General features: G+C 40.2%; 1 protein-coding gene across 2 annotated transcripts in view; it reads left to right on the top strand.

Annotated features, from left to right (window-relative positions):
- The window catches only part of zgc:92140 (uncharacterized protein LOC447854 homolog), a 39,693-nt gene that overhangs the window by 3,876 nt on the left and 16,550 nt on the right, over window positions 1-19,267 (top strand). Inside the window, exons 2-3 of one of the 2 annotated variants that reach the window (XM_046871381.1) lie at window positions 6,540-6,625; window positions 11,703-11,826. In XM_046871381.1, the coding sequence (XP_046727337.1) occupies window positions 11,736-11,826 (91 nt within the window). In that variant the 5' untranslated portion in view covers window positions 6,540-6,625; window positions 11,703-11,735. The remainder of the gene's footprint in view (window positions 1-6,539; window positions 6,626-11,702; window positions 11,827-19,267) is intronic. The other variant, XM_046871380.1, reaches the window with a different exon arrangement.

Raw genomic sequence — 19,267 nt, 5'->3', positions numbered from 1 at the left:
TTGCCAGCATGTCAACTGAATGTTTCCAGCTTTTTTTTCAAGTTCATAGTTAGTTTGCTTACAATATTTATGGCACTTATGCTATTTACATTTACACTTATCGCATTTTGGCAGATGTCCTCATTTAAACAACTGAACAGTTAAGGGTTAAGGGTCTTGCTCAAGGGCCCACAGTGGCAGTTTGGTGGTTCTGGGATTTAAACTTACAACCTTCCGATCAGAAGTCCAACATCTTATCCACTGAGTTATAACAACTAATCCCTATCCTCCTTTGTCTTAATGGTTGTGGCTCAACTAGTTTCCTAGATTGTCAATCAGTATATCATGTGCACTTATGAACACTGCCAAAGACCCATCACTGCACACTCCACCATTTTTTTGTCATTTCCAGTAAGGTTTTTTGTGCACATTGTTCCAGTGCACTGGAAGGATTTTGCGTTGAGACAATTTTGAGAAAACGACTGATTGAGACACAGCCTGTGTTTCCTCTTGTGTATTGTTGGTTTATGATTTCTGTCTCTCGGTTTCTTAGACACTTTCCTGATTCTTTCCTGATGTTGTTTGTTGTTGCCTACCTGTGCGTTGAACCCTAGCTCTGTATTACGATTGTGTTATTTGTAAGCTCTTAATGAACTCGGTTGTTCTCTATATCTTTGATAATCAAGTATGGTTAGCTGTTATCTTTTTATGTAAATAAGTTTCCATTGCAGAGACGAGCGAACTAGGGCCCGAGGGCCAACGTTGGCTCATGGTGATCGTAGACCATGCCGTGTACGGGAGATGGAAATTACCTTTACCAAAGATCATGATCTCTAATTTAAATTAAAATTGTTCTGTTTTATTTTAAGCAACAAAAAATGTATATTGGAATCAAATATAGAGAATATAAATGAATTTAAAGGATGCTGGAACTGCATGCTTTGTGAAACTTAACTAATTATGGAGATATCAAGGCAGTGGCATTCAGACAAGAGGATAGAAGGCAATATTTGTCCCCGTTAAGTAACAAATCAGCTTCAGCTTTCAACATTTACTTTTATGCAACATTTACATTCACTTTAATTTTTGGCCCTTCATGAGTAAAAGTTTTTTCACCTCTACTCCTTTGTGTTTGCACCTTCAACGAATTGTTTCTCCAGAAATTTGCTTATAATCTTCGTGTAGCATCTCAGATAAAATGTGCTATTGCGGTTATGTATTATATACAGTATTCCTCTGTCATGGTCTTAATCTTCTTCTCTTTCTTTCGGCTTCTCCCATTAGGGGTCGTCACAGTGGATCATCTGTCTCCATACCTCTCTGTCCTCTACATATGCCTCTTTCACCCCAACCACCTGCATGTCTTCCCTCACCACATCTAAAAACCTCCTCCTTGGTCTTCCTCTTTTCCTCCTTCCTGGCAGCTCCATCCTCAGCATTCTCCTACCGATATACACTATGTCCCTCCTCTGCACATGTCCAAACCATCTTAGTCTCACCTCCCTCACCTTGTCACCAAAACGTCCTACATGCGTCCTCCAGGCTCTTCTCCAAATGCTCCCTACTCTCACCACAAATAACAACATCTTCTGTCATGACCGGAATAATCCAGCAAATGTGCTACGTTGAAGCAACATTTTTTATATATGTTTTATTTAAAAATATCTTTGTGTTAATATCACAGACATTAATAAAACTGCAAACTACATGTTGGCTGAAGTGAAACGTCATTACATTACAGTCATTACATAAACGTAAAGGGGCAATTCTTGGCAGCCAAGTTTGAGACGACTAGCATGTTTCTTGCACAGGATGATAAATAGCTCCATGAGGTGTATAAATCACTTGCTAATGTTGACTTATTAGCTTGCTAAGTAAATAGCTGGGATGATGGTGTCAAGTACCATTGATAACTAGCATGTTTGCTTATTTTATTATAAAAAGGATTTTCACATTAATTCTCTGTTTAAACAGAATCATCTGTGAAAGGAAGAGACTTCATGAGTGCTAGATTTAACATTAACGCTTTAATTTAAATTAACATTAGCATTAGCGCTTTCATTTAAATGTCAACACTTCTGCTATTGACATTTTAAAATGTACAGCTCTTTCTTTAGTACAGTTATATAACAGTGTCAAAACGAGTGAAGTGACTGCTCATCTCTTCCAGTTCGTGTTGGCCATCGCCACACCCTCAAACAGCTGCTGGGAAACGTACACACTTTGCCGATCAGCCGTCTCTCGGGAGGATCGAAAACGTGATTCATGTGCGCTGACCTCAGACCGGTCGTTTAACTAATCGCTTTGGATGAAAGTAAAATGTTTCTGTTTCTCTCACACGTTAGGGAGTTTATTTTTAGTTGGACTAATCTAATGTGGTTTGTGTCTGAAGTGATTTGATTTGCTCACAAATGATCACACTGAGCTGGGGGTGTCATTTTTTTAAAGTGGAATTTTTTATTAAATTGAATTTACATTAATTAATATTCAAACTAGTATTAATAGGTAATGGGGTTAACTAGTGGGTCAACCATAACAATCTTAGAGTAACTTCCCAAAAAAAACATTAATAGAATGAAGGGGTCTAACCTAAAAACCTAACCGTCAAACTAGCATTAGTTTAATCAGACTAACTGCCAAACCAGCATTATTAAGTAAAAAGGATAACCCACAAACTAACCAGCAATAAAGATGCAATCTTAAAAACTAGCATTAAAGTAACAGGCTAACTCAAAAACCAGCATTAAAGTAAACAGGCTAAACGAAAAACCAGCGTTAAAGTAAACAGGATAACTCAAAAACCAGCGTTAAAGTAAACAGGATAACTCAAAAACCAGCGTTAAAGTAAACAGGATAACTCAAAAACCAGCGTTAAAGTAAACAGGATAACTCAAAAACCAACATTGCAGTAAACAGGCTAGCTGGACATATTATGTTAAATTATTAATATTATTACAATTAACCTTTAACTCACAAAGTAGCATATGTTAAATATATTTATTATTATATTTATGACTGTATTATTACAGGAAACTTGGCTGACTAGATTATAATAGGAGACAGAGAGTCAGGCAGACAGACAGAGAGACAGACAGACAGACAGACAGATGAAGGACAGAATGAGAGACAGTGTAAAAAATACACAAAAAGAGAGGGAAAAATGAGAGAGAGAGAGAGAGAGAGAGAGAGAGAGAGAAAGGCAAACAGAGAAAGTAAAAGAGCATGAGAAAGACAGACAGATAGACAGACAGACAGAGAGTAAGAAATAAGAAAGAAATATAAGAGTAATAGACAGACAGACAGAGTGGCAGAGAATTTAGAATTATATATTTCCATCTTCATCGTAAGATTTAAAACCAGACACAGGAATGTAAATGATGTTGAATCTGTCCACTGTGTGTGTGTGTGTGTGTGTGTGTGTGTGTGTGTGTGTGTGTGTGTGTGTGTCCAGACAGGAAATGAGGATGATAAACAATTATCCTGCTGCAGGCTCACAATTTAATTCGAGCTGCTTTGAGATAGTGGGTTTCTAATAGGAAATGGAATAAAGGAGAGGAGTATCGTCTTTACAACGATGGGTTTTAGAGAAAAAAACATAACTGGTGCTTGTTGTTCGAGTGTGTTTGTTTCTCCGTGTGTCAGCATAGGATAAGTGTAGCAGAAAAACCACTGAAAATACACTGAAAAGGCATTATGAGTGGTGAAGTGAATAACTCTGATTATCTCTTCATCATGGCACATGTTAGTGAGTCTGGTATTTTAGGCAGCAAGTGAAAACTTTGTCCTCAAAGTTGACGTGTTAGAAGCAGGAAAAATGGGCAAATGTAAGGAGCGAGTTTGACAAGGGCCATATTGTGATGTCTAGACGTCTGGGTCAGAGCATCTCCAAAACTGCAGCGCTTGTGAGATGTTCCTGGTCTGCAGTGGTCAGTATCTATCAAAAGTGTCTCAAGGAAAGAACGGTGGTGAACCTGCGACAGGGTCGTGATGCACGTGGGGAGTGAAGGCAGACAGACGAGCTCCTGTAGCTGAAACTGCTGAAGAAGTTAAAGCTCTTGATGTTTGACGGGCCGGGAATGTTTTAGCAGCAAAAGGGGACCAACACAATATTAGGCAGGTGGTCATAATGTTATGCCTGATCAGTGTATATACACACTATATGGACAAAAGTATTGGGACACCTGCCTTTTTCATCCATATGTGGTTCAGTTTATTTGTGCTGTTACAGTATGCACCTCAATCTGACTATGTGTGTGAGTGTGTGTGTGTGTGTGTGTGTATGTGTAATTGTGAGTAAAAGAGATAGAACATGCTTCTAGTAATCACAGAGGAAGTTACAGAGGAACATAACTTCACCTCCATTGTTTTTTAAACGTATTGACTAGTACACCATTGTTTCCACGCCTAATTACTGCAGTACGTTTTTCCACACACACACACACACACACGGCCCCACATTAAACATACCAACTCCTTCATATAATGCGGAAGTATCATAGGAGGTGATGATTATTTGGCTGACCACACACACAGACACACACACACACACACACACACACACACACACACACACACACACACACACATATATATGAGCCTGACAGGAGCAGCATGAGTCAGTTGCTGCTGCCTGAGGTCAAGAATAGTGAACCACATTCACACACACGACACACACACACACACACACACACACACACACACCTATAAAAGTGAGCCAAGTTGGAAGCATACACAGGCAGGTCAGTTGCCCACACACACAAATACACACACAACCCCACCCAGTAGCCACATTCTCTTGTTTTAACACACACACACACACACACACACACACACACACACACACACATTTACAACTGAGCCAACTTGAAGCTTACAGAGCCAGGTCAAATGCCCTCATACACATATATATATATATATATATATATATACACACACACGCACAATTCCACCCAGTAGCCACATTCTTCTACTCTGAAACACACACACACACACACACACACACACACACACACGCACACCACTATTTCTCTTTTTTGCTCACAGGCAATACACTGTCTAATTGTCAACTGTATACACACATATGCAAACATATCAGACACTACACACACACACACACACACACACACACACACACACACACACACACACATATTCATATAGCCAGAGACAACAAATCTTGACATTCCAGAGTGCTCACAAACAGTTACACAGTCAGATTTAATGTGTTTACACACTGGCACAGTTGAGCCCAGTTCACACACACCCAGATATGCAAGGCCAAGCTTCCTGCCCTGACACACACGCACACACAACTCTTTAATATACACTGACAGTCTTTTCTGAATGACATCATGGCTTTGGTGAACCTCAGCACTGCTGCTCCTCAGATAGATCTCTCATTTAGTGTGTGTGTGTGTGTGTGTGTGTGTGTGTGTGTGTGTGTGTGTGTGTGTGTGTGTTGTCTTTGGCAAACAAATCCGATCCGTTGCTCACTGCTTTTATGTCATTTGAATATGTGAAGCAGCTGAGGATTGAATATTGTTCAATTTACAGATTTTAAGTGAAGTATGAATGAATTCAACTTTTTAGAAATTTCCCCACTGTGGGGCGAATAAAGGTACATCTTATTTTATTTATATTTCTTAAAAAATATATTGCACAGAGGCCACACCTCCTTCACTATGAATAATTAATACAGAGGCCACACCTCCTTCATTGTGAATAACTAATACAGATGCCACACCTCCTTCATTGTGAATAACTAATACAGATGCCACACCTCCTTCACTGTGAATAACTAATACAGAGGCCTCACCTCTTTCACTGTGAATAACTAATACAGAGGCCACACCTCCTTCACGTTGAATAACTAATACAGAGGCCACACCTCTTTCACTGTGAATAACTAATTCAGAGGCCACACCTCCTTCACTGTGAATAACTAATACAGAGGCCACACCTCCTTCATTGTGAATAACTAATACAGAGGCCACACCTCCTTTACTGTGAATAACTAATACAGAGGCCACACCTCCTTCGCTATAATTGAAACGTACAAAGGCCATGCCTCCTTTAATGTGGAGGAAGGATGTGATGGTGAAAGAAGGGAAAGAGGGCTGGAATATAGTATTGGGAAGAGAGAGAGAGTGTAAATGACAGGGAGAGAAAGTGAAAAAAGAGAAGTATTAGGAGGTTGATGAAGGGAAGGAAAGATGGCCAAAATAAAGGAGGGAATAGTGAAAGTGAACACAAGACAGAGAAGATAAAAAGAAGGATAGAATGGAGAGATAGAAAAGAGAAATGAGAGGATGGAAGGAGAAGTAAAATAGAAAAGTAGGAAAGGGTAAGAGATCAGGCAGGCAGGAACAAGATATATGAAAGAAAAAGAGAAAATAATGACAGAGGGAGAAAAAGAAAAGAAAGCAGACGTAATGGAGACGCGACCGTTAAGAGTGTTGTAACAGTGTTTATATCCTTGAGTGCACACTTACGTAATGGGTGTGTGTGTGTGTGTGTGTGTGTGTGTGTGTGTGTGTGTGTGTGTGTGTGTGTGTTGGCAGGCGTGCAGGATTTGTCAGGTTGATGAAGTGTGTAAAGCAGAGAGAAGGGAAGAGGGAGGGGGACTTCTTCAGTAAATGTTATGACGGTAGGGACTGTGTGCTCTCTTTCTCTCACACACACACACACACACACACACACACACACACACACACAAACAATTGCACACTTTCACTGTAATTATAATGCTCTTACGTAAGGCCAGGTATCACCCTAAGTAAGACGATGTGAAAAACGTGTGTGTGTGTGTGTGTGTGTGTGTGTGTGTGTGTGTGTGTGTGTGTTAATGTGTGTCCCAACAGTTTAAGACTGTACCAGTCATGTGACCCCTGTATTAAACCTGTACATTTGCTTTGAACACACGCACGCACACACACACACACACACACACACACACACACGGCACAGACGTCACTGTGTGAAAACTGCGTAAGAAGAGAAGATCTGCAGACATTCGAGAGATCTGTGTTTATGTTCTGTGTTATAGAGCATGAACACACACAGTGTGTGTGTGTGTGTGTGTGTGTGTGTGTGCGTGCGTGTGTGCACTGAAATACATTTTGAATGGTCCTAATACATCTCATGATATACTGGAACATTCTGCTGCTCATTACAAGGTGCCACAGCCCCATCGGCAGTGTATTATTTTTAGAATTTTCCCGTTAGAACCTTCCAGTATCTAATTCGCTTTATTAAATTGTTCCCTGTCCCTTTTGCACCACAGGATTTTCCCGTCTTTTCTGCCCCAGTTGAACTTTTCCCTGTCCCTTCTGCTATATTGGAAATGTATCTGTTGCTTCTGCCCCATTTGAACTTTCCTCTGCCTTTTCTTCCCCATTAGAAATGTACCTTCTTCCCTAATCTAACATTCCTGTGTTCTTTCTGCCTTAGTGGAACTTCACTAAAAGTTCCCATTAAAATTTTACTATTGTTTTCTGTTCTTTCTGCTCCAAAAGCTTTCCACTGTGCCGTCTGACCTATAAGAACATTCTACTGTCTATTACAACCAGAACATTTTTCTCTCCCTTCTGCCCCATTAGAAAAAAAAATTCTGTCCCTTCTGCCCCATTAGAAATTTTTTCTGTCCCTTCTGCCTCTTTAGAACAATTGCCTGTCCCTTCTGCCCCTTCAGAAAATTTTTTCTATCCCTTCTGCCCCATTGGAACATTTTTCTGTCCCTTCTGCCCCATTAGACAAATTTTTCTGTCCCTTCTCTCCCCCATTAGGAATTTTTTTCTGTCCCTTCTGCATCATTAGAAAATTTTTCTGTCCCTTCTGCCCCATTAGAAAAAAAATTCTGTCCCTTCTGCCCATTAGAAAAAAATTCTGTCCCTTCTGCCCCATTAGAAAAATTTTCTGTCCCTTCTGCCCCATTAGAAAAAAAAATTCTGTCCCTTCTGCCCCATTAGAAAAAAATTCTGTCCTTCTGCCCCATTAGAAAAAATTCTGTCCATTCTGCCCCATTAGAAAATTTTTCTGTCCCTTCTGCCCCATTAGAAAAAAAATTCTGTCCCTTCTGCCCCATTAGAATTTTTTTCTGTCCCTTCTGCCCCATTAGAAAAAAATTCTGTCCCTTCTGCCCCATTAGAAATTTTTTTCTGTCCCTTCTGCCTCTTTAGAACAATTGCCTGTCCCTTCTGCCCTATTAGAATTTTTTTTGTCCCTTCTGCCCCATTAGAAATTTTTTTCTATCCCTTCTGCCCCATTGGAACATTTTTCTGTCCCTTCTGCCCCATTAGACAAATTTTTCTGTCCATTCTCTCCCCCATTAGGAATTTTTTCTGTCCCTTCTGCATCATTAGAAAATTTTTCTGTCCCTTCTGCCCCATTAGAAAAAAAAATTCTGTCCCTTCTGCCCCATTAGAAAAAAAATTCTGTCCCTTCTGCCCCATTAGAAAAATTTTCTGTCCCTTCTGCCCCATTAGAAAAAAAAATTCTGTCCCTTCTGCCCCATTAGAAAAAAAATTCTGTCCATTCTGCCCCATTAGACAAATTTTTCTGTCCTTCTGCCCCATTAGAATTCTGTCCCTTCTGCCCCATTAGAAAATTTTCTGTCCTTCTGCCCCATTAGAAAAAAATTCTGTCCTTCTGCCCCATTAGAAAAATTTTCTGTCCCTTCTGCCTCTTTAGAACAATTGCCTGTCCCTTCTGCCCCATTAGAACATTTTCTGTCCTTCTGCCCCATTAGAACATTTTCTGTCCCTTCTGCCCCATTAGAATTTTTCTGTCCCTTTTGCATCATTAGAAAATTTTCTGTCCCTTCTCTCCCCATTAGGATTTTTTTTCTGTCCCTTTTGCATCATTAGAAAATTTTTCTGTCCCTTCTGCTCCATTAGAAACATTTTCTGTCCTTTCTGCCCCATTAGAACATTTGCCTGTCACTTCTGCCCCATTAGAACATTTCTCTGTCCCTTCTGCCCCATTAGAACATTTATCTGTCCCTTCTTCCCCATTAGAACTTTCTTTTATCTCTTTTGTCCCAGTGGAACCTTTCATTATCTCTTTTAACACAATTAGAACTGTGCTCTTTCCTGTCTGACCCATAGAAAATTCCTCATTCTTTCTGCCCCTTATAACCTTTTGCCCCTTTTGCCCCATTCAAATCTCCTCTGTCAATGAGGCCATGTCTAAAATGTCACTTCATCTAAATATCACATACCTGCCCCACATATGAAAATGTTATCATCTAAAAAGAAAGTTGTCTTGTCCCTGATATGACCTCTTGCCCCAAATACACTGATCTACTGCCCCATTTGCCTCGTTAGTGTGTTTATTTCTGCCTGACTGGTGTGAAGACCTTGTTGTACCTAGCACTGCTCTCACTTACTGTAATGAAAGTGTAGCCTTGAGAGATAAACAGTGTTTATATCACACACACACACACACACACACACACACACACACACACACACACACCTGGTGCTTTGTCCTGTTCATGATAAACACTTGCCCTGATGTCCACTTCAAAGGAGAAAGACGAGTGGAGGAGATCATGCTTTGATGCTCTGCTGCCTCTCTCTCTCTCTCTCTCTCTCTCTCTCTCTCTCTCTCTCTCTCTCTCTCTCTCTCTCTCTCTCTCTCTCTCTCTCTCTCTCTCTCTCTCTCTCTCTCTCTCTCTCTCTCTCTCTCTCTCTCTCTCTCTCTCTCTCTCTCTCTCTCTCTCTCTCTTTTCTCTTTCTCTCTCTCTCTCTCTCTCTCTCTCTCACACACGTGTCTCAGAATCATGCATGTCGTTCCCTCATTTTTAGGTTGTTTATTTACTGCTTCTGTTTTTGTGTGTTCATTCCGTGTATGTTCTACTGCCCCAGATGAACATTCAGCCCCTACAGCATTTTACAATGTTTACTGAATGTTCCCCAATTCATTCTGCCCTATTCCAAATTTCCCTTGGGGAAAAATTTATTCTATTGTTAGAATGTTCCATAGCCTCTTCTGCCCCATTAAAACATTTCATAATCTGCTCTGCCCCATCAGAACAGCCCAATATCTTTTCTGCCACATTAGAACAGCCCAATATCTCTTCTGCCCCATTAGAACAGCCCAATATCTCTTCTGCCCCATTTAAACAGCCCAATATCTCTTCTGCCCCATTAGAACAGCCCAATATCACTTCTGCCCCATTTAAACAGCCCAATATCTCTTCCTCCCCATTAGAACAGTCCCACATCTTTTCCACCCCATTAGAACAGTCCCACATCTTTTCCACCCCATTAGAACAGTCCAATATCTCTTCTGCCCTATTAGAAAAGACCAATATCTCTTTTGCCCTTTTAGAACAGCCCAATATCTCTTCTGCCCCATTAGAACAGCCCAATATCTCTTCCTCCCCATTAGAACAGCCCAATATCTCTTCCTCCCCATTAGAACAGCCCAATATCTCTTCCTCCCCATTAGAACAGCCCAATATCTCTTCCTCCCCATTAGAACAGCCCAATATCTCTTCCTCCCCATTAGAACAGTCCCAAATCTTTTCTGCCCCATTAGAACAGCCCAATATCTCTTCCTCCCCATTAGAACAGTCCCAAATCTCTTCTGCCCCATTAGAACAGTCCAATATCTCTTCTGCCCCATTAGAACAGTCCAATATCCCTTCTGCCTCATTAGAACGTTCCTCTATCACTTCCGCCTCACTGGAATGTTCCACTATTCCTCCTCCCCTAGTTTAAAGTTAATTTGTATTTTCTGCCTCATTAGAACAGTTTACTATCCTTTCTGCCCCATTAAAACTTCCTCACTTCTTCCTCACTGGAATGTTCTACTGTTCCTTCTGCCTCATTGGAATGTTCCACTACCTTTTTCCCCTATTAGAAAGTTCCTCTGTCTTTTCTCCCTCACTGGAATGTTCCACTATCCTTCTGCCTCATTGGAATGATCTACTATCTCTTCTCCCCATTAGAATGTTTCAATCTCTTTTATTCTCTTTACCGTTTTTATTTTGGGCCCGGTACCACTCGAGAACCAAAACCTATTCAATCTTATTTGCCACAGAACAGAACTGCAAACCGTAAGGTCAGAGGTCACGTTGTGAACGAGCACGCAGTGTGCCACTGCCTGAATGGAAGAATGCTCTGATTTATGCTGGAGTGCTGACGGGGATCCTCGTCCTGCTCTGCTTCCACTCAACCTCTTAAGCGTGTTTGTTTTTAGCCCTGACAGAGATGGCACTTTATCCTGCATTAATATCCTCCGCATCATCCTCGCGCGTCGCTAACGACAACGTTTACTCAAGCACAGAGCCCACACGCTGACAAACACCTCTACGCTAATACGTAATCACCCCCTTCCCGTACCACACGCATTCTATTTACAACTTCCTGTTCTCGTTTGCGTTGTAGCAGCTACGAACGCGAGCTCCTTCGCTAACTCCCTCGCTAACCTTCATTTCATTAACCCTTTTCTCTATTTTGCAAATGAATAAGCAAAAAAACTTCAAAAACTCAGAACAGTGACACTGAAGACTCCTTTCATAAATGTCTGTCAGTCCATATGAGTCCTTGTGAATGTAATGCTGTTACTATGGAAACGTAACAGTGATTTCTCTCTATCTATCTATCTATCTATCTATCTATCTATCTATCTATCTATCTATCTATCTATCTATCTATCTATCTATCTATCTATCTATCTATCTATCTATCTAATCTAATCTATCATCTGATTCTCAGGTGGGATGGTGAGAGGGGGGAGTGTGTGAGGAGATGGGCTGCGCCTCGGCTAAGCAGGTATCGGCCGTGCCGAGTGACGACGAGGGCCGAGGAAAAGCCTACAGCAACGGAGATGTCTACTCCGGTCAGTCTCGTCCCGCCTCTCTTTCTCTCGTTCTCTCTCCGTCTGTCGTTTTTAATCTATCAATCTTGCACATACACACACTCATACTGGCTGTGATGACATGCTGGTTTTTGCATCTCGCTCAGAGACACAACTCTGAATAGTGCCTGTCCGCCCCACACACACACACACACACACACACACACACACACACACACACACACATTTGCATCTAAAATCAGTCACGAAATCATTTCCTCAGCTAATGGTGCCACCGTTCTTTATGGTGAGATTTTCTCCTCCTCTTTCCGGGGGCTGCCTGCTGCCTGGTGCTGTGTTCTTTATAAAGCTGCAACACTGTTACCTTGAGAAGAAATTGGCACAACGACTGTGAAAGCAAGCTGTGTAGGTGTGCTGGCGAAGCTAGCAAGCAATGCTAATCGCTTAGAAAAAACGCAGGCACGATATGTTCTCGGTTCATTTAGAATTAAATCCAGTCTCTGTACACACATGCGCGCTCTTCAAGTGCAAGCAGTCCATCAGCTGAAGCGTGTTCAGTGTCTTGACGTAGCAGTTTTTTCGAAAGCTATACGGGTTGCAAGTAAAATATGATTAAATACGACAAATAATGTAATTTCTGACAACGTTCTGTGAAAAATTTCACTGAAAATGTAACTTAGGCTCGTTTTTCTGTTTACTTACATCCAAAATGGCCTTCCGAATTCAAGACTCTACTGTAGCCAGCCAGTATAGAACCTCAGGGACGTTTTGGCTTTTTGGCGTCCACACAATTGTATTTTCTGATTATCAAGAATAAAAGAACATCTCTTATCCTGTCATATACAGTGTGTCCTGTTGATATACGACATAAATGTTGTTAGTACCTCTGTTGTCTGGTTCACTTTTTAGGGAATTTGAATTGTATTTACTGTATATAACGTAGCAGTTGAGAAAGCAGTAGCAATAGCGAAGTAGTAGCTCAGTGGTCAAGGCTTTGGGTTATTAATCAGCAGGTCGGGGGTTCAAGCTCTAGTACAGCTAAAAGCCAAACTGTTGCTGTTGGGCCCTTAAACAAGGACTCTAACTCTCTTTGCTCTCATGGTTGACCATGCTAACTCTTTCTAACAAGCTGGGATATGTGAAGAAAAGATTTTCACTGTGCTGTAATGTAAATGTGGCAAGTAAAAAGCCTCTTTGAGGTCTTGCTATTGTAAAAGTTTGGTGGTACTGGGAATTAAACTCTGATCAGAAGTCCAAAATCCCATCCACTGAGCTTTCACTTCTCAATATGGAGTAGAGAAGAGGGGTTCGTGGGCCATTAATGGCTGTGGTGTATCGTTTGAACAACATAAATGGCAGAGAACAACCTGCCATGCCTTTCCTAAACACTCCACAAGCTTGTAGCGACTCTCCATCATACTAAGTACCGACACCTGGTGTTTATCACCACTCGGCCCCATATATGCACCTACTCTTCCCATAGTCATTGTTCGTTCTACTAGATCACTAAGGAGAACATTCTAGGACCTACCCTGTTGGATTATTCACATTCGCAGGAACTTTCCCTTTCTCAGGTGTTCCGAGATTCATTGGACTTTGCCTGTCCAAAAGTATTGTCGGATTACATGGACTTTCACGGTACTGTTGGATTATACCCAAGTGTATGGTGTTTCTGGGTGTCTGTTTAAAACCTCGCCTTCTGTTACTTCGGTTTTCGGCCTCTCTCCGAACCATGACAATAAAATACGTTTATATGTTTTTTTGTTTTTTGTCACACCTTCTTTGTATATTCATAAAAAAGAGACTGGAATGTTTATTCACCATTTATATATATATATATATATATATATATATATATATATATATATATATATATATAATTAAATTACAATAAACATAAAAAGGAATTAAAATGATAAAATACACACTACTGTTTGTGACATTAAATTTTTTATTAAAAAAAATATATAAAACAAAAAGGAAGGAGCCTATGAACATACATTTTCACTGAGTTTCCTGTCAGTGTCCTCGAGCTGACTCTCTTTGTAAAAAGTCTTTACCTGAGGAGATGATTTTCGTTCTGAAGTTGCAGTATGGAAAATAGCGAGTGTACATCGAATGTACACTCGAAATGAGAGTGCATTACGGATATAAACGAGCTAATGTTCTTCACTCGGAATCGCACTGCAAGATGACACCTTATATACACCTAATCACACCTAATGACACCTGATATAGTGCACTGTATCGGAGATCTTGAGTGGTTTCGAGGACATCTAAGGAAAGGATGTTCACTGCTTGTGTGTTAGTTTAGCGTACGACTAGAAAACAAGCTGAAACGCAAGACATTTAAAACATGCTTAAACGCGTGCGTAAGCATTAAACTACTACATTCAGCTTTTGTATTTGTGCAAGATTGTGTAGAAGGTGAGCAAAACCGATCCTACGTAACATTGTCAACTAGCCTGTGTGCTAATAGCTCGCCGTCGTGATAGATGTCGGTTGTCTTTTTACATTTCAGAGACAAATATCTACTGTCGAGGTGTTCGCATTATGGGAATGTAAACCGTTGCCCTGTCTTTCTGATGAAACAGTCGTCTGGCGAGATCAATCCGGTAAGCGTCGTGTACGGGGTGCTCTGAATCGCATTCCTGATGAGTAGGTGCTGATATTACACCGTTTTAAATAAGAAAAGTGTCAGCCGTGAAGTGTGAACATGCAGCGCTCAGAGCTGGGAGAGATTGGCATGGCTCGGCTGTTATGTATAGCACTTTTGAAGCTAATAAGTGGGAGTTCTGAGGGATATATTGTGTACATCGGCAGTCGTTTCGAAGCGAGAAGATGATATAATGTCCTTGTTGTGAGGTTTCAAAGGTTGCGATTTGAGTTTTCACAGTGTTTATCAGTCCAGGCAACATATCCTTTTATAATCCATTTTTTTGTCCCTGATTCATGTTAAACACCTGCACTCAGTATTAATTTTTCAATCAACTGCAAGTTCCCACAAAGTCAAAACTGAATTTTTTATTTTCGAGCTAACATGTGACGAGATTTACATTCAGATGATTCTGTAAAGAAGGCACATGCTTATCCAAAAGCATGTGTTTGTCAGTTATGGTACAGATAGTTAGCATTTATTTCTTTGTTTCAGACAGACACCAAATCATCAATTTACATAAGTACCTTCTAATGCATGGCCCCTTTCACAAACAGGCTTTTTAGTCCAAAAAAACCCCTGAAAAAAATCCAGATGTTCTTTTTTTTGTTCTGTCTCCAGAAAGACGCAGCTCTACCTCTGCCATGTTAATCTGTATTCTATGTGACTCTCAGGACACGCCTCGGTCTCCACAGCAGCGGTGCTGAGAGAACGCGCTCGAGGAATAGTTTAGCGAAGAGAAATCGATCTACATATAAAATATTGGTCACAAAATATTGGTCACTTTCTAAATAAAAAAAGGATTGCGCATCTACAAATAATCGACGCACATATGGTAAAATAATGCATCGCTATACAAATGCCAACTTCGATCCAATGCAGCCTTTTTATTATTGATGTATGACATTGTTAATGGCAAAATCCTAGATTGAAATTTCACCACTGTATAATGATTTGCATAATTTTTTTTTTTACATTATGAATCGGTGAATCTTACCATCCCTACAGCAGACATGGCCGCCATAGACTCAGACTCCCACAACATCCCAGACACTTATCCCAGACACATTGTCACTGTTGTTTGACATTACAAAGCCTCTGCTACTCTGTTAGATTCTTTGCTACCATATTGTTTTAATGCCCTATCGACATTAATTCTGCTTGGCTGAACTCTGCTTGTTATTTTATTCCTATAGGAGATACAATACATGAATATACAAACTATATAAACAAAAGAATTGGGACACCTGACGTTTCCAGCCATATGTGGTTCTTTCCCAAACTATTACCACAAAGTTGAAGGCACACAGTTTTCCAGGCTGTTTTTCGGATGCAGTAGCATTACATTTTCCCTTTACCAACTTTTACTAACACCCATGTGACTGAATGAATCTCCACAAACCTCCATACTCCAAAATCTAATAAAACATCTTCCCAGGAGAATTGGAGCAGCAAATGGGGACTCATTATGAAACGGGACATTCGGAAAGCACATACAAATCTTATGTTCAGGTGTCCACAAACTTTTGTCTATATAGTGAAGGATAAACGAAGCGTTGGTTTTCATTCGCTCATTGTGTTCGGTCGATGTAAAAACGTACTGTGCGTGAAGAACAAAATCAATAGGTCCTTAACGAAGCGGTTAAGCGTGAACACGCTATCGATCACACGCGTTTACGGTTCCTCCAGCAGGGTTTTATTATAAGTAAAGACGCACCGTGGTCATGACGTTCCAAAAAAACTTGATATTAATATTTCAGTGCAGAGTCACAATCATCAAGCGGCGATTACCGGGAGATTGACTCACGCAGAGGAGCCCACTCACTGCTATCTGACGAATGAAATAACCTCCATGGCGTGACTGGAATCGATCGGGTGCTGCGTGCACAGCCTTTATTTTATGCGAGACGGTTTCGTCGGGGAGCCGAACAGGCGCATCGGGGTCGAATAGGGAATTCTCTGCAGGGGTTTTTACAGGAAGCTGATGAGCAGAGGTGTGAAGAGAAGCTGAAAAACATACGCTAGTGAACGTATAGATATTTTACTGCAAAACTTATAAAAGTATCTAATTTTAATAGTAACTCGTCGGCTGCGGAACAAATTTGGTCACGTTATGGGAACAAAAAATGTTTCATAACTCGACTCTCGCAATGAAGCTGGTGAGTGCTTCAGATGCAGGAAGAGTCTCGTGTCAGCTTGCCATAAAGAGCCCTTTAAATTGTTCACTTTTTTGCTTTCTGTGCATTTTAAGCCTAAATCATGGGTCCTAAAGTGATTAAAAATGGCCTTTATGCATTTTCTTTATTCCTTATACAATACAGTATTGCATTTAAAACGAGGCTTGTTCGGTCTTTATCAATTTCAGCACTCATCACCAGTTCCAGAAGTGCTGAGGTACTACTGTAGTGGTCCATTGATCGTAGGCACAAAAGTGCACTGGTCCTCAACACCAAGGCACATGTTAGTGAAAAACCAAAACCAGTTTTATTTCCTAAAATACAAATCAAATTGTACACCTCAACCGTGCGTTAACAACATTAAGATCAACACAACAGACTCTTCAACATGGCAGAATGAATTCAAACAAAACCTAAGACAAAGTAGTAAAGCAATGTTTCCAGAAGGAATCTGGAATGAACAAATAGAATTACAGGATTACAGCACCAAGTAGAAGAACCGAAAGTTTTCAGTGGACCAATCAAATTTAAGTACCGTAATTTCCAGACTATTAAGCGCACCCATATATAAGCCGCAGACAAAGATTTTTATTTTAAACATAAATAAGCTGCACCTGTCTATAAGCCGCAGGTGTCTACACTGAAACTAATTAACTTTACACAGGCTTTAATGAAAGACAGTGTCTGTTACACGGCTTGTATCTAAGCAGTAGCCTACCAAGAAAGTCATTGTTCACTGTCTTCCTCCTTCCTTTCACAACTATTTCTCTATCGTTTTTTATCTTTCGTTTAAAAATCACCATCGGTGAATCTTTTCTCCCGATGCCGTGCAGCTCAGAACACAGGTGAAGTGTATTTTCATGCCCGGTTGTTTTCAGTGTGACGAATGATTCACATTTCCTGTAGACAGTCCGAGTGAGCGGCAGGTCAAACATCAGAGGAACATCATCCATATTTATGATGTGGTGCGGCCCGATTCAGTGGGAGCGCATCTGATTTAATATAAAGAGTTTCATTGGTTCACCTGAACCCGTTCTGCAATTTCATTGGTCTAATGTTATGGGCTCAGTTTTTTGCTTATGAAACCGGAAAACCCAGGAAAAATCCATAAATTAGCCGCTTCATTGTTTAAGCTGCGGGATTCAAAGCATGGGGGAAAAAGTAGCGACTTATAGTCTGGGAAATACGGTAAATCATTTTCGATAAAGTCAGGGCTGAATGTGATTTAATGCACCTCTCAGTCTCAGAGAGGGACAATATTTTCAAGTTGTTTCGAGTGTTTGGAATTTATTCAAGATCTTTCGGATGGAAAACGAAGCCAGCGATGCTAAAAAGCCGCTCTCAGGCAGCAGAAGGGGGAAGGAAGTGTTGAGCCTTAATGACATCTTCAACAGAGGTGCAAAATGTAATTATTAATGCTCATTGTCAATCAAACTGTCAGTCACATCTGTACATATGACAAATAAGACTTGAAACTTGAAATATAGTGAATTAAAAAGTACATTTATTAAATCAAGAGCGAAAGTTGCTTTGATACTCTGAGAATAGCCGAAAATCACTTAAGTACAGTAACAAAGTATTTACTTCACTATTTTACACATCAGATGGTCACAATACGATATTGTGGCTTTGCAAAACCTGGAGAAATCAGGAATCATATTCGGGAAAAACGAAAGAAAATTGAAATTCCTTTTTTCCTTTTTTAAATAATAAAATGGTATTTTTATTGAGAATCTAAATGACAATATCAGACAAGTGCCAAGAAATTCTCGATTGGAATTGTGCATAATTGTATCATTTTTATTTCTTTTCATAAATTGATTGTTTTTTGTTTGTTTGTTTTTTTCGTTCTTTTTCAAAACGTCATGATTTGAATGGATATCGCAGCAGGACGCCTCCCCGTACCCATCATGCATCTCTTTATCCCTCACTTTTTCTGCTGCAACAGTTTTACTTTTAAGTACGGATTATTGCTGTGTGTGTGTGTGTGTGTGTGTGTGTGTGTGTGTGTGTATTTGTGTGTGTGTATTTATTGGACATGAATGTCAACATGAATTGTCATGTATGTGTTTTTTGCGTATGTGTGTATGTGAGAAAGTGTGTGTGTTTGTGTTTGAGAAGAAGATATGATTAATGGCAAGTGTGTGTGTCAGTGTGAAAGAGAGAGAGAGAGAGATTGAGTGTGTGTGTGTGTGTGTGTCTGTGTATATTTGTGTTTGTATTTATTGGACATGAAGGTCAACATGAAATGTCATGTATGTGTTTTGTGTGTGTGTGTGTATGTGAGGAAGAGAGTGTGTATTTGTGTGAATATATCTGTTTGAAAGAGAGTGTGTGTGTGTGTGTGTGTGTGTGTGTGTGTGTGTGTGTGTTTGAGAAGAAGATATGATTAATGGCAAGCGTTTGTGTCAGTGTGAAAGAGAGAGAGAGAGAGAGATTAAGAGAATGTGTGTGTGTGTGTGTGTGTGTGTGTGTGTGTGTGTGTGTGTGTGTGTGTGTGTGAATAAATTCAACAGATTATGGAACATTAGAAATGAGGAGCAAATGAGCACACAGGAAATGGCCCTTACTCGTTTTTCTTTTTTCTTTTTTTTTTTTGCTCTGTGTCTTTCTCTCTAACACAGACACA

This window comes from Silurus meridionalis, chromosome 17 (genome assembly GCF_014805685.1).
Source record: "Silurus meridionalis isolate SWU-2019-XX chromosome 17, ASM1480568v1, whole genome shotgun sequence".
In the NCBI taxonomy this organism is placed as follows: domain Eukaryota; kingdom Metazoa; phylum Chordata; class Actinopteri; order Siluriformes; family Siluridae; genus Silurus; species Silurus meridionalis.
The sequence above is the reverse complement of the archived record's forward strand: the minus strand, read 5'-3'. Positions and strand labels throughout refer to the sequence as shown.